General features: G+C 32.3%; 1 protein-coding gene across 5 annotated transcripts in view; it reads right to left on the minus strand.

Annotated features, from left to right (window-relative positions):
- Positions 1 to 15,772, minus strand: part of Eip63E (cyclin dependent kinase Eip63E) — a 354,249-nt gene that overhangs the window by 10,175 nt on the left and 328,302 nt on the right. For all 5 annotated transcript variants that reach the window (XM_075303421.1, XM_075303422.1, XM_075303420.1 and 2 more), the window contains 5 exons: positions 14,488 to 14,579; positions 4,995 to 5,169; positions 4,669 to 4,930; positions 2,065 to 2,277; positions 1,820 to 1,999 (listed from right to left, as the gene is read on the minus strand). In XM_075303421.1, coding sequence (XP_075159536.1) covers positions 1,820 to 1,999; positions 2,065 to 2,277; positions 4,669 to 4,930; positions 4,995 to 5,169; positions 14,488 to 14,579 — 922 coding nt within the window. The remainder of the gene's footprint in view (positions 1 to 1,819; positions 2,000 to 2,064; positions 2,278 to 4,668; positions 4,931 to 4,994; positions 5,170 to 14,487; positions 14,580 to 15,772) is intronic.

A 15,772-nucleotide genomic window follows, 5' to 3' on the forward strand; every position in this document is an offset into this window, starting at 1 on the left:
ATGGCCGGCTTTTCATTGCATTTCTATTATTTACTGATTTTGATTGCATAAAATATTTTAATCGCTCGTGGTCTAAGCTCCTACTAAGCGAAGGATGAGAATTCTCAACGGTAAAAACTTTAAAACACCTAAAAGTAAAGTTTAAATTACTGATCGGTTCTAAATTTCTTGATTTGGACAAAATAATTAAAAATATAAATGAAACCAAATATATGAAAAGCACCATACGCAGCGAGTAAAATTATTTGTTTCGAAATTATTTATGTACTTATTTTAATTTTATTTCCCTAATATAATTATTATTAACTGATTGAATACAATATTTTCTCCATGTCTCCATTTTCGTGTAACTTCACAATAAACTTTCTTAAAAAAGACGTAATCTAAACAAGTCACAATTCATTTGTCATACGAATTTTCAAAAATAGCATTTGCGAAAAGCTAAAAATTGCATATCCCACTCTGAACAGCTAATAACTAATTTAAAGTATAAAAACGTTTGACTAACTAATACAATTTATGTTATTGTACTCTTAAAAATCTTCTCAAGAATATCAAAACAAAAAATTGAAAATTAGTGAAAAATGTACATCTCTTTCTCAAAAACTTTAAATATGTTATTGTCTTCACCATGTTTATAGTTTATTGCTCAACACTCTCACCACAATACAAAATGAGCTTAGCCATTTAATAAAGAAATAAAACACAAGTACTCTACAAACTTTTTCGATTCCCTTCGTATGGGCGTAGTTTCCAATTAGATGACTAATTTTAAAAGTTTTATTTCGATGTTTGTAAACAACAAAGAGTAAAAAACAACAATTTTAATTAAAATTACAGTTGTCACACTTTTAGCATAAAATTTACATAAACTTCCTTCAAAAAAACAATGGCACAGAAACAAGCGACAATAGCAAAAGTTTTTCAAGTTGATTTTTTTATTTATATTGCTTGGTTTTCAATTCCAACAATTGCGTTTCAAGAAATCGTCTGGGAACATAGCAAGCACGAAGAGTTAGGTGGTCCATTCAAATGTATATGGTGTTGACGCAAACGGAATTGTCTCGAGACAAAAGTTTTACAATCGAATAGACAGAAAACTATGTACGCGAATAAGAAGAACAACGGAAGGGGTGGTATTTAGTGAAGTTTCGTGGATTGTGAAAAATTATTTTTGATAGGGTGAATGAACATACCCCATGTATGTTATTGAGGTGTTACTGTGGTGCAAAAGGGTTGTAGGTTCTATCCCACCAAAGATTTTTCTACGGCGTATTGTGTTTTTTTGTGATATTTTTGAAACCTATAACGAAACCCCAACGTACACATATAAGGTGAGTATTAAGTTCGAGTTTAGCCGCTAAAATCGCTAAAGAGAAAACTAAATCAGTAAGAAAAATGCATGAAATTATACATATTTGGTGCAAATTTTATAACTTGATGGGGAAAAGCCCAAAGCAAATTTTCACACAGTTTGTATCCCTTAAAATGGATTATTAAAGAAAAGTAATCGTGAAAAATCATGTTTTTAGCGGCTAAACTCGAACTTAATACCCACCTATACGCAGTACATATGGAAGGAAAGGAAGTTTGAAAATTCGCAGAACATGGAAGACATTGTTGCAGTTCCATTAGTGAGAAGTGTCATGGTTACATAATGTAATCGAAGTCTCCCTCAGTGATAAAATATGAGTTCAGGAAAAACTTAAACAACAATTAGGCAGCTTTGGTTAGGTTGGGTTTGGTTGGGTGGCGCACTTTGACCCTTAATTCACTGTGATACCAAAGTTGTGATTTTTTATAGCGATTGACAACTTACCATCGGGCAATTCATATAATTTCCTTGGTAATTGCGCAAAATAGGGATGATGTAGTGCATCTTCGGCACCTATCCTTTCATCTGGATTCAATTGGAGAAAAGCATTCGCAATTTCTTCACCTTGCACTATGTCATATATTCTAGGAAAATTGTAACCTAATTTGTGAGGACGATAAAAACCTGAAAAGAAGAATTACAGTAGTGACACACTCATCGCATATTTATAAGATGTATGGTAGGCAAACCTAATTTATGTGGCTTATAACAAGGAAAATGTGTAACACCCGGCCACGTTTCTTCAGTAGGTGTTCCAAGGATTTTGAAGATTTTATCCAATTGATCATATGTATCACGTATACCGGGGAATGTAGGCATACCAGTAACCATCTCTACAAATATACAACCGACACCCCACATATCCAATGATGTTGAATATTCCGTGCTACCCAACAGAACATCTGAAATGATAAAGAAAACAGCTATTAAGCGCAATTATGTAAAAAGAGATCACATATGCGTGTGTGTGTGTGTGTTTTGTAGCAAGTTTTTTTTTTTTTTTTAACAGGCAGGACTTCTCAATATTATGTGTTATTTAGTATGTGTTGCTCCAAGCTGGAATAGATAAGAGTCCCGGACAATGCTGCTGTTCGATTTATTGAAATCCAACCTGAAGCATGGGATCTCTCCACTTCAGGAGCTTTCTAACCAATCATCGCTACAAGGTTGTAATAACACTGAAAAAGTGGAGGAGAGTAGTACTAAAGCATAACAATATTTAATGCCACAGTTTCTAAGATCGACCATTTATGGAAGGTACATTGATTTTGGAATTTAATTGCAACGGACTAAGTGGAAAGTACAAAGAAATTACAGACTATGAATCCGAAGAGAATAGCACAAAAAATCCTGCATAAGGACCGAACTACTCTAGTGAAGAATCTTAAGTCTAAATTAGAAATGCAATTTGGCAGCACTACCATGGCATTCATTCTTATGAGGAATATAGCCAAGGTAAAGTTTATGACTCGATTTAGACGGTAAAAGAATATTCCGACACATGGATTATGGGAAACACCATCGTTTTGCCAGACATTTCTACCTACGAATACAAGTGCAAAGTATTTTAAGAAAAGTAAAAGAGGTTTTGCTGCCTCACCCAGTTGTCAAAAGCAAAAACTTTTGCAGTGCCGTTCTTTTTGTTTAAGAAAAATTTGAATATTGTATTTCAAATCCTCTTAAAGTCGATGTATTTTAATTATATTATCCAAGTTGCCCCTTGTTTAAATTTCACAAAAACATTTTGTCTTCCATGATTTTAAGCGCACTTTTAACTTTGAGGGAAACTTAGTAATGAGGGGAACAACAAAGCATACTAATTCAATTAAATTCTATTCTCATTGTCTTTTGGCCAAAAGTTCTTTTAGTATTTTCGCTTTCTTAAGAGGAATTAGCTAAAAAAACTCCTTGTTTAAAGGAATTAACTTGAAACCAGAAGTTGTACCCCTCCCGGAGTGTTTCAAAAGACATGCGAGTGAATAGAGCCAGTTAAAAGGTTCTCCTTTTTCTCACTTTGTTTATCTTCCTTAGCGAAGAAGTTCTTCAACTTTGCCATTCACCCTTTTTAGCTAAGTAAACAAGCAAGGCGAAAAGGCTCCTTCCATTTTTATCCTTTTACTGATTTACACATGTTCTCAACATTTGGAACCATTTAGGAATATTTAATTTTTCCAAGAACTTGTAATTTTTTCCATCCACTGCTCAGTCTGTAGTTTTGTATTTTAAAGTAGATGGGGACAAAAACAGTGCCTTATTTAATTCTTTAATTTAGTTGAACGTTTTTCCATTTTATTTGATTGGCCAGCTCCATTGAATATTCATTCAATTTATCGTTAGTTTCTCACTTTAGCTTTGTTTGTGTTTCCAATCGAAGTGGTTGGTGTGTTTGTTTACGAACATCCTGTGGCTCCGGAAGTCATGTCTGCTGATTTTTTCCACCAACTTTAGTTGTTTGTGACGATTTGTTTATTCTACATTTCCATAAACTTTCAATGGTTCTTAAGTAATCTATTAGAGAAAATCCAAAGGCGTGCAATTTATTGTCATGGGAAGTATATTACGAAGGTTTTACTACTACACTAAAAGAGCAGTTTCCCCATAACAAAGATTGTAGCAAAATATTAAGGACAAAATTTTCAGACTTAAAAATATTTTACTTAAAAGGGAGTTCAAACAGTTAAAAAAATATTTATGAAATAACGGCGACTTTGCTCTAGAAACCCAGTTCAAGTTGGAACTTTTTAGTTTTAGTTAAGGATTTCATTTTATTTGGAAGGCATGCCGGTCTTGGACATGGGCGGCAGAATTATGGTAGAATACCAAAACTATTGATGGTTAAACGCCTTCGTATATCTAAGGCTTGGAAAAATTGCATGTAAGTAGTGGTGCCTCGAAGTCCCTCATTGAGACTTCCCTAATTAAAATTGAGTTGAATTGGACTGCGCAAAAATATGATAAGTGGATTTCTTAAATTCTGAAAATTGAGCATTTAAGAAGTCCACTTTCCTAGTATGTCTCATTTTCTGTTAGAAGGCAGACAAGATTCAAGACGAGTTTGTTATCTAGAACAGTCAAAACGATTGCATCTGAAGAATATATCTAGTGATGGCCTGATACAGCCCAGTAGTTGCCACAGGACAAATGCTATCATCGTGCATCGAATGTCAAAGGGATGGGATGAAAAATGCGGAATTCTCAAATTCAGCTGAGAATTTTACAACTATTAAGTAGGTATAAGTTCTGTGAGTATTATTTCGATGTCTTCACTTATTTCCCATAGCAAGGATACTTACCAGGTGGACGGTACCATAACGTAACGACTTCATGGGAATATGTATGGCTGGGTACACTTTTTGCTCGCGCCAAACCAAAGTCGGCCAATTTCAATTCACCACAATCACTTATCAACAGATTCTGAGGTTTCACATCACGATGCAGTACTCGACGCTTATGGCAGTAGGACAGGCCACGCAAAAGTTGAAATAGAAATAATCGAACATTACGATGATCCAGTCCGCCCGGATGTTTTTCCATATATTGAGATAAATCCGTATTCTAAAACACAAATGTGGAGAGGTCAAACTGGGTGAATCTTGCTGGCCCACAACTCGATACTCACCACATATTCAAATACAAATGTAAGGGTCTCTCTCGTATGTACAATATCATGTAACGTCACAATATTTGAGTGCTTCAGTTCTTTGAGTAGGGATGCTTCTCGTATCGCTGTGAATGGGGCACCTTCCTCCTCCTGCAGTCTGATCTCCTTGAGAGCAACACGTTGATAAGTTAGTCTGGAAGAAATGTTAAAAAGTTCAATTTAATTAAAATTAACTACACTTTCAAAATTCTAGCACACAGACAAACAAGCTCCTTTAGGAAGAGCTTGAGTGCTTGATGTTTTTATGGCAGCCACCATCATCATCATAATCGTAATGGCAAAAATGCTGCCAGTGGAAAAATCAGAATAGCGATTATGTGGTACTTCATGCTAAGCAGACATTTCATCTACGCTCCCATAAATTCAAGGCCACATTTGGAAACTGATGTCACAATATCTTTGCTATGCTCTCTGGTGTAGTTTGTGATGGTGCCATTATGTTCCAAACAAACACTTCAAACTTTGGACATTGACAGTGGCTGTTAATAAAATGTGCAAATGATGGTTGGCTTTCAAAATAATCATGAAAAATGGAGCCAATTTATGTGTACGAGAAGGGAAAACTTTTTCCCGTAATGATTTTGCACAGAAACTTTCTTTTATATTCGCTTAGACGTACATCTTTGACTTTGTAAAACGCCACGCAAATTTTCCAGGTGGAAAATAAAGAATTTCGAAATGAAACAAATGCAAAAATTTGAAAAACGACCCAATTTTCCGATGAAAAGTTTAATCACTTACGGCAACGTGAAGCGGTCGTGGTCGAGAAAAAGTAAGCGAAGAAACACTCGAAAATATTGCGGATTTCTTCTTTAGTGTTCTTAACTTGTGAAGTAGTGCAAATTTGCACCATCTTTAATGAAATTCACATGGTGTTGTAGGCGAGATCCGTTTTCGGTTCCTTTGCATTATACATTGGAAGTTCATTTGAATGAGGAAATTTAAAAATAAAAAAATCAACAATTTTTCTACTAATTTTTATTGAATAAGTAGAATAAATAGGCGACTGATGTTAACAATTGCACCGTGGTGGGTTTGTAGAAGCGAAAATGGTGGGGGGTTTAAGATCGCCCTGATCGTGGTTTAAAACTTGATATGTTAGTACAATACAATTCCCCATCACGATTACATAGTAGTGCACGGACGAAAATGGCTGTTTTTCATATGTTTCAGTGTAAAAAGTATATGTTTGGAATTAAATATTTTAACACATTATTTTTAAGTGCAAGCATACAATGTTCATAACCTAGCATAAAATGTTTGCGACATATATGTTAATATGTTAGAACATATTATGTTTGGGACATAACATTTTGAAATATAATATGTGTCGATGCAAACATATGTATATTAATTTAGAAATTGCCTATAAACATATGTGTCTATAAAGAGAGACGCGGAGAGTGTAAAGAAAAACTAAAGAGGACGAATGAGAGAGATAATGTAAGACGTCAACACAACACAGTGAGAAAGTTCAACATGAAGAAATATGCAAAATGTAAATTTTCGTGATTACTTGTTTACTTTTATATTTTGTGGAGTGTAGCATTCAAATAAATTATTATATTATTATAAACCATTATTAAATAAAGTATAGCATTCAAATAAATTATTATACTTTAAATTATTGTTAAATATATTATAATTTCCTACATGTAAAAAGTGGAAGTAAACAATTGGCGCCTACGGTGAAACATAATATGATTGAACAAAACGAACAATATTTTTTTGGACTAATCCTGAAAATATATGCTTGATTCGGAATGTGTTTGGGAGTACATGTTACAGAAGCGATTTTTGTGGGTGTGGGTATAAACAGGCAAATACTGAAATATCATCACAATTGAAGAACTAATCCGAAATCAATGCAGGTTATGCATCTGCCCAAACATAGGCACATATAAAATCATTGCTTCCGATTTAATTTTACACCGCTTCCTCATTCAAAAAGAAAATTTAATTACCGTTTGGCCGACATGTTTTTTGCTAGACTTCTTTTGGTAGTCAAGTTTTTGCCTCGACTACACTGAAAAAAAAGCATACACGGTTCCAAAGATTTTGTCTTTACTTTAAAAATTTTGGTCTTGATTCCGAAAGAAAGAAGCGGAGAATACAAGTAAGGATACTTTTAAGACACAATTCTCTTTTAAAATCGGGTTTTGTGTACTTGCTTCTAGGAAGCAAATTTTAATTTTTCGCTTTTTCAGCTTTTTTTCTTCATATGCTATCAAAGTCCTTTAAAAACAAGTTAACGACGACTTTATTTTCCAAATTAAGACTCGACTTTTAGTAGAAATTATGCTGTGTTTCAAGTAAAAAACGTCTTTAAAATAAAGTTTTGACAAACATGTCCTATATTTGAACGATTTTTTGCTTTGTAGTCAAGATGCAAAAAGACAACAAATTTAAAGACAATTTCATTAAATTTAAAGATTTTTTCTAAATTATTAAAGTCAACTTGACCTTAGCCCAAACATTTTTTCTTTCATGTTATGATATCCATTTTTAAGTCAAATCACTTAATTATAAGGACAATACGACTTCATTGAAAAGTTTATAGACCTTTGGTCAAGGAAAAAAACTTTATACTAGAGAAATGCGTCTTCTATGCTAAGCAAAATTTGCATTCGTATTTTAAAGACATGAAATCTTTGACCTCACGACAATATTTTTTTCAGTGTACAAATCGCCACAGTTAGTTGGACAATGTCTCCAATTTTCTTATATTTGATTATCTGTTTTCACATGTTTGCCAATAAAAAAAACTTTCAAATTAATACGAAGTCTTTAATTTTAAACGATACACGGTTGAAAAAGACTTTTTCATATGTTTGGCTATAAACATTATATGATTGGAGCACAAATTTTTAAACACAATATTTTTGAGTGCAAGCATATAATGTTCATAAACTAGCATAACATGTTTGGGACATATATGTTAATATGTTAGAACATATTATGTTTGGGACATAAAATGTTTGTAAATATAATATGCTTGAATGCAAACATATATTAATTTAGAAATAGCCTATAAACATATATGTGTTTAGTAGCTTGGAGCGCTATTTAACAGGGAGCGATATTGAATTAAGTTGGTGGTTGTTGCTTGTTATTACAAAATTAACATTTTATTTTTCCTTGGGCAATTGATCAGCTACTTCTTTGATCCTTACAAACTGTGTGGTCCGCTGTTCGAATCCCCGTCCGGCAAAAGGTAAAATTAAAATAAAAAAAATTGAATAATTTCTTCTACAATGTTTGTATTACAGAAAAAGGTGCTAAGAACTACAAAATGTCGTGGAAGTGAGAAAGATGTGGGGGAATATACTATTGGGCAGAAACAAAATTTTGAGCATTCAGGTCGAAAACCTATGTTGTTAGCACCTATATTACCTGATTGTAAATATATAAATAAATAAATAAAATTTTGAGCACAATATTGTTTGGGAGAATTTTTTTTAAGCATATAATATTTTTGGGTGCAACATGCTTCCAAACATATTATATGTTCACAAAATAACATATTGTTTTTTGGAAGACAACATTATTGAATTTGGATGCAAAAATACAAAATGTTTGGAACTTAGACTACCCAAACATATATTGTTTAGACCAATATGCTTTCAAACATATTATATATTGGAAGAGATCAAACATATAAATGTTTGGGCAATAGCCAAAAATGTATATGCTTGAAGCAAAATATGTTTGGGAGTATATGTTACAGAAGCGATTTTTTATGAGGGTGTACACACAAAAAATTTTTTCTCTGATTCAATCACCAAATTAATTGATCCAATTAATTTTTTAATTGAAATATCTTCAATCACGAAAATGATAGTATCAATCACAGTTTTAATTGGGCATAGAAAAAATTCTTGATTAAAAAATTAATTGATTTTTTCAGCAAAATTCAATTAATTTATTAATTGATTCAATTAAAAATTTAATTGATGTTGATTGCAAAACGCAATTAATTTATTAAGGTAACTATTTTTAAAAAGGTAACTATTTTTAATTACTTAGTTAGATTGGCTTAGAGTTTTTATTTGGATTAACAAATGATTGTTTGAAATACATTTTTAATTAAAAAAGTAAAAAAAATCAGCACTTTTTTAACTGAATTAGTCTTCCGAATTTGATTAAAAAGTTAATTGTATCAATTAATTTTTTAATTAAACATTTTAAAAATTTCAATCATTGACTTAATTAACTTAATGTTTCTATCATGATTAAAAAGTTAATTGTATCAATTAATTTATTAATTGAAAAATTTTTCAACTTCAATTAACTTTTTAATTGGAAATATTTTGGTGATATTTTTTTCTGTGTAGTTACTAGGGGTTGATTTCAGTAATAAATAAAATACTCTTCTTAAATAATTGAGCTTCAAAGTTTCGGAAATGTCAATATAATTTTGCAAGTTACTGGTTTCTAACCTTCTGCCCTAGACTTTTTTCACTTCTTATTTAACTTCCATACAACTTTAATTATGTTCTTCATTTGGGTATATATTTTCTTTAAGGAAATGAGCAAGAAAAGTAAATTGCAGGGCAAACACTTTCCAAAGTATTTGCTCTGTGTTGGTGTAACCTCTGGTGAATGTCACACTTGTGAGACGCACAAAGTCGTTAAATGCCTTAACAAATGCCCTAAAAGTAGACACACTGACTTCTGCCACACTTAAAAAGGGACCAAGAAATATAAAAGGAGAATATCATCTACAGGACAAATGACAAAAATGGAAGTAAATCCTCAGGAAAAATAGGAGGCTGAATTACAGGACGATGTAACCAAATTAGAATCTAAGGGTATGTCAAACAAGCCAAGAAGCCCTACACTAAAGACTCACGCGCGCACACACACACACTAACTTGACTAAACAAGAAAAACCAACAAAATGTGTCAAATTAGGTTAAGTTTTATGACACCTTTACATCCCTGGCAAGTGAGGATATTGCATACGAGTGGATCCAAAGAGAGGAAAAAACTAACAGAAAATAGAACAGGAAACTAGAGATGTCTTTCATTTCTAAGAATAGAAAGAAAAAATCATCTGAAGATGTTTGGCGCACACACACGCACAGATATCCACGCACGTTCTTACATATACTCATATAAGTCTCCCTTAGAAGTCTTTTTACATATGTGACTCCAGGATTTTATTATAATTTCAACTTCCAACTATACCAACTAACCATATCCGATGGAGTCTGAAGAACAACATCAGCATTGTGAGGGCCATAATTTTGTGGTAGCACTTAACATGTACCAGAATGCCAGAATAAATTCTCCCTCGTGGCGGAGAGGGAGATTAAGGCGGTGACTGCATGAGATCCTAAAACTTGTTGAAAAATGGTAAATTAACAAAGTTTGTACCACATTTTGTCGTTCTTTCATAGTACTCATGTTCATCTTCCATGTTTTCACATTCCACTCATCTCAATTTCTGGCTTTATTGAAGAAGCGGAAGAAAAAGTTTATTACAATTGGTTGAAAGGACTCGCTTCGTTATTGCTTCCTTTATGTTAGATGAGCTGCGACGACGAGTGTATTCTGCAACTTGCTCCATATGGATATTAGATGCTTGTCTACGAGAGGATAAACGATAACGCATGGTAAAAGTTTTATTGGAATATTCCATTGCCAATGGAAATCACGATCTGAGACGTCGGTGCGTACAAGTTTCCTACGTTATGGGATTTGAGTAAGAAACTTCGAATCATCTTTAACTTGTATACCATCCAATTATATGGAGATTATTCCATATGTAGTTGGAGAATATGAAAATTATAATCATAATAAGTATCAGAGTCGGAAATCGATAAGGATGTTTTCTAATAACATAATTAGAAGTTGGAGAACTAATTAAACAAAAAAAAAACAGCCATACTTTTTGTTTGTGGCGAAATATCTTTTTCTTGAATAACTGCGTCAAAAGCTCTTAAAATTTCTTACAAAAGTGCACTGAAAAACAGCATTGAAATATTATGCAACCTATATCAACACAATATTATAGGCAAATTTCTCTCAAATAAAGAAATTGTAATTAACCCTGGAAAGTCATTCTTTTTTTGTTTTGTACACTGACGTCAATTTTCGGAATTTAAGTTGTCGTTAACACGCTTTTAGTGGACTTTGATAGCACACGAAGAAAAAAGTTGAAAAACGAATAAATTAGAATTTGTTTCTTAGAATCAAATATTGTCTTTAATGCGCCTTTACTTTAATTCTCCGCTTCTTTGGCTCGGAATCAATACCAAAATCATTAGTGTAAAGACAACCGGATATGACTTTTCTTCAGTGTGGCGAGGAAACAACAAAAATGTCCCCTTTCTAAAATAACATAATGCTCTCGAAACATCTTTAAGATGATCATACTCCTTCTCTGAGTGTATTTAACATATTCCACTATATCTAAGAAAAAACATTAAAACTTAAAAATACTCAATATTTTACAACTGTCTTAAAAATTATAAAAAATCATATATCAAACCCAATTGATGGTTGTCTATCATTGATGACAAGTGAGTAAAAGTGCTGGTCATTGCCGTGATTGGCTATGAAAAGCATTGCGAGGCCATAAATAGTCGTTGTAATGATAGAAAAATGGAAATATTCGTGAAAAATAGGACTGAGCATCCGATACTAATCTATGAAAAAACTTGAGCAAATGTCATATTAGGTTCAAAAAGGTTTTTGGGGCAATTTTTCGGTGTCAAACAAGAGGCTCATTGCGGAATGCACTGCCATCAAGATAATCATCGTCGTTGCTATCATAATGTCATCGTTCTCTTCTTTAATTTTGTTTTTTTTTTCGTTGGTTTTCGGAGGACCAAAACCATTGGCCTACTTTCACTTGCCTATTTTATGGCTCCTTCATCTGAATCTTGACACAGATATCCGCATAGCTGGCGTTTATTTGTAAAGCAAAATATTTTCTATGGATACGTTCAAGACTTTTTACCATTTCGCCCATTTATAGCCTCAATGATAATGATGATGATGATGCAAAGGCTGCCATTAAAGCAGCTCATTTCACAGGGCCATATGTGATACTGGTTTATCATAGGCATTAGCATCATTGCAGTTTATTTCCATATTTTTCCCTGAACTGTTATCAATGACAGTCTTGGGCGCACTACTGCTTCTAATGTATACGCCATATGAGAGCCATTGAAGTAAATGTATTTGCACATTTCCCTCGTCTTTTATGCCACTATGCACTTAAGGGAATAATTACGTGATCCTTTCACGTTTTTTTTTTTTTCTGAAATGTAGGCATAAGCAATTACGCTTTTCCTTTCGATGTTAGTGTTCTTGGAAAATCTTCAGTTTTTTTTTGTCTTTGCAGCTCACAATTGGAGCGTATCCACACAAATGAGGAAAAGGGAAGGATTCATTGCGAAAAATTAAAAAACGAATTTCTGATATTTTCTTTTTAACTTTATTCTATGCACAGAAAATCAAACAATAAATTTAGTTTTTGATTGCCACCAATGACTGCAATTTATGTATCTAATTATTCGTTAATTGATTTGGAGTCAATTAAATGTAAGTTTAGCTCAATGAAAAGAAACCTCCGTATAACCGAATCCAAGTGGGATATCCTGCTACATGACATACGATTATAAGAAGCTTTGAAATATCGTCATAAATCACCATCATTACTGAAAGGAGATAGATCACCGCAAAAGTGCTTTTTGGTGTTCGGCCGAAAATGTGAACGCATACATTGAATTGGAGAACGTGGTGCAATGATATTTTAAAAGTTACTATTAATATAAATTTCCGTAACGAAAAGTTTATATTAAATAAAAAACATCTATTTCAAGGACACTATCAGTAAGTTATATACTGTTCACATTTACGCATATATTTTTACAGTGTACCAGTTGAAGTATTGTATTTACAATTTTACATAAAAAATCTATATTAAAAATCTAATACATAATTTTTTTTTTGGGAAAGTTGACGAAAATGAATGGTGAAATTAAATTATCTGAAGAAGGACTGTAGATTTTTTTATGTGTAAAATATTTGTATCCTAATTTTAATGTAATAGAACCAAGATTTAAAGCTATGTTTCAAGTAAAAAACGTCTTTAAAATAAAGTGTTGAAATGCAAAAAGACAACAAATTTTAAGTCAAATCATTTAATTATAAGGAAAATACGACTTTATTGAAAAGTTTTCCTTTTTCAAAAATTGAAGGTAGTTGCTTACTAACATACAAAAAACTCCCATTGCCTGGCGCCTAGACATGACAAATGAAAAACTTCCCCATGAAATTGACAAGCGTAGATCAATTTCGTGTTTCCACTCCTTACAACCCAATTTAAAGGCATTCATACAAAGATAAGGGTAAATGATCAAATTATGACCGAAATTCTCAATTAAAAAAACTTTGAGTGCATTTCAAACTTTTAATAGACCTCTCCAAGTTTTCCAAATTACGTTAGTAATGTATGATATGGTAAACAGGGCCCCAGCAGCATTCCTCAAAAGAAGAAATGAAGAGTTATAACAAGGAATTTTGTGAGCAGCACTTCCAAAAAGATTCATTTTTTTACATAATAGTCCCAAATAAATCACCAAAAATGTGGTCATTAATGTCTGCATCAAAATTTATGGTGTTGACGGGTGGAGGAGGATACAAGAACTTTTGTGTGTCTTTTTCGAAAGACAAAAAACAGGACAACTCATAGCTGAATATTAGAGTATTTTAACATTAGTTAAGTGGATAGAGAATCTTATGAGAAACACAAGGGTTTTTCTAAACAAGAAAACTCAAGAAACCATGGTTTATGTAAACGGCATACTAGGATGGGCTTGTCCTTTCCTTCCTCTCCTTTTTTTCTACTTTATGTAAAATGAATATAGAAAACACACATTCTCCATCATAAATAAATTTTTAATAGTAAAAAAGATATGACATCGTTTAAGACTATGTTGCAAGGAAATATATTTTGAATAATTCACACTCCAATACAGGAGGACAAAAAAGACGTAGAATGTTTTTCTAATGATTGATTGTGGCCATTAGAGGACATTTTCATACATTATTTTTTGTATATACAGTAATCCCTCGATTTACGTCGCCTCGGTTTACGTTGTTTCGATTTACGTCGTCAATTTTTTGACCACTTTATCAGAAACGCCTTCCATAAGTAAAATAAGTATCAACGATGATGACATCAAAATACTTTTTTCTGAAATTCTTACCGAAATTACTGAATTACCTTTATTTTTGAAGTTTTTTATTATTTACATACACATACAACATAAATAGACTTAGGAGTAAGTATGATCAATTTTTAATTCAATTTATGTCGTTTCGATTAACGTCGTCAAATTCCGGAACCAATCGCGACGTAAATCGAGGGATTACTGTACAAAAAATTTTGAGATAAATATGAACTATTAGTTTGTTTTCAGTAAATTTGACTTACTTGCTAAAGCCCCTGTATACTGTGGCATAGGATCCTTCACCCAATGGCTCCAATTTGACATAGGCATCTTGTCTACCGAACGGTGAGTCACCCTGTAATGAAAATAGAGAGAATTAAGTCGATATAATTTAAGTTTTATATGTTGAAATACTCCGTAAGGATGATCATTATAAATAAGAAATTAGTTGGTTTTTAATAATTTCGAAATTTTCTTTATTCAAAGTACGGAGTCTAATGTAAAATAATGTAAGAATGAATGATTTGACGCCAATGCGTTTTCTATTTACTTATTTTTTTTGTTTTATGAGAGGGTTGTAATTCGTAAATGGTGGTTAAAAAGCATACCAGGTTCAAAAATTTGAGTAAAATTAAACGTAGTTCAAATTTCGCACGAGGTAGTTCATTTTTGCTATAAACCAGTTTACAGTTTATAAATCACACCTAAATAAGGAATATGATTTCCTCAAACAAGCTTCAATCAACATTTTTTTGGACGGGGAACACGTTTGTCGCAAACATTTGATTTTCTCGTCAATCATACACATGGTTGCCCAAATTACAACTTTGATTAATTAATTAATCTTTAAAATCAAAAAACTTAGTTAGTTGCCAAATGTTTATAGGTATAATTTACACCCAGAAAAAAGCAAGCGATATTTTTATAACCTATTTAACTTTATTTTAGTTCATGCACTGTTACAAAAATATGTTTTTCATATGTTCCGAAGTAAACAAAATGTGTTTCGGACACAATTTTTAAACACAATATATTTAAGTGCAAACATGTAATGTTCCTAAACTAACATTAAATGTTTGGGTCACGTATGTTAATATGTTAAAATATATTATGTTTGGTGTACGAATGTTTCATACAAATAATATGTGTGAATGTAAACATATATAAATTTACAAATTTCGAGTAAACATATATATGTTCTGAAATTTTATTCAGAGAACGACAGAGAGACAGTATAAGGGAAGAAATAGAGATGGAAACCGGGAGAGTTGGCGAAAGATTTCAACATAACACAGCGAAAGAATCAAAAGAGAGCAATTTCTGTGAAACCGCTTGTGTGTTGTTTCGGAAAACTGTTTTATTATAACACCAAAAATTTGATATGCTTAACATAAGTATAATTTTATTTCATTTGAATATCAGAATGTGTATTCGGAGTAAAGAGAATAGGCATTCGGAACAAAGAGAAAAGACATTGAAAAAAAACTTGTGGACATGTGTTTCGTTTATCATTTTGGCATATTTTCTTGGTTCGTTAAAAGAAATCGG

This window comes from Haematobia irritans, chromosome 4, assembly GCF_050003625.1.
Source record: "Haematobia irritans isolate KBUSLIRL chromosome 4, ASM5000362v1, whole genome shotgun sequence".
NCBI lineage: Eukaryota > Metazoa > Arthropoda > Insecta > Diptera > Muscidae > Haematobia > Haematobia irritans.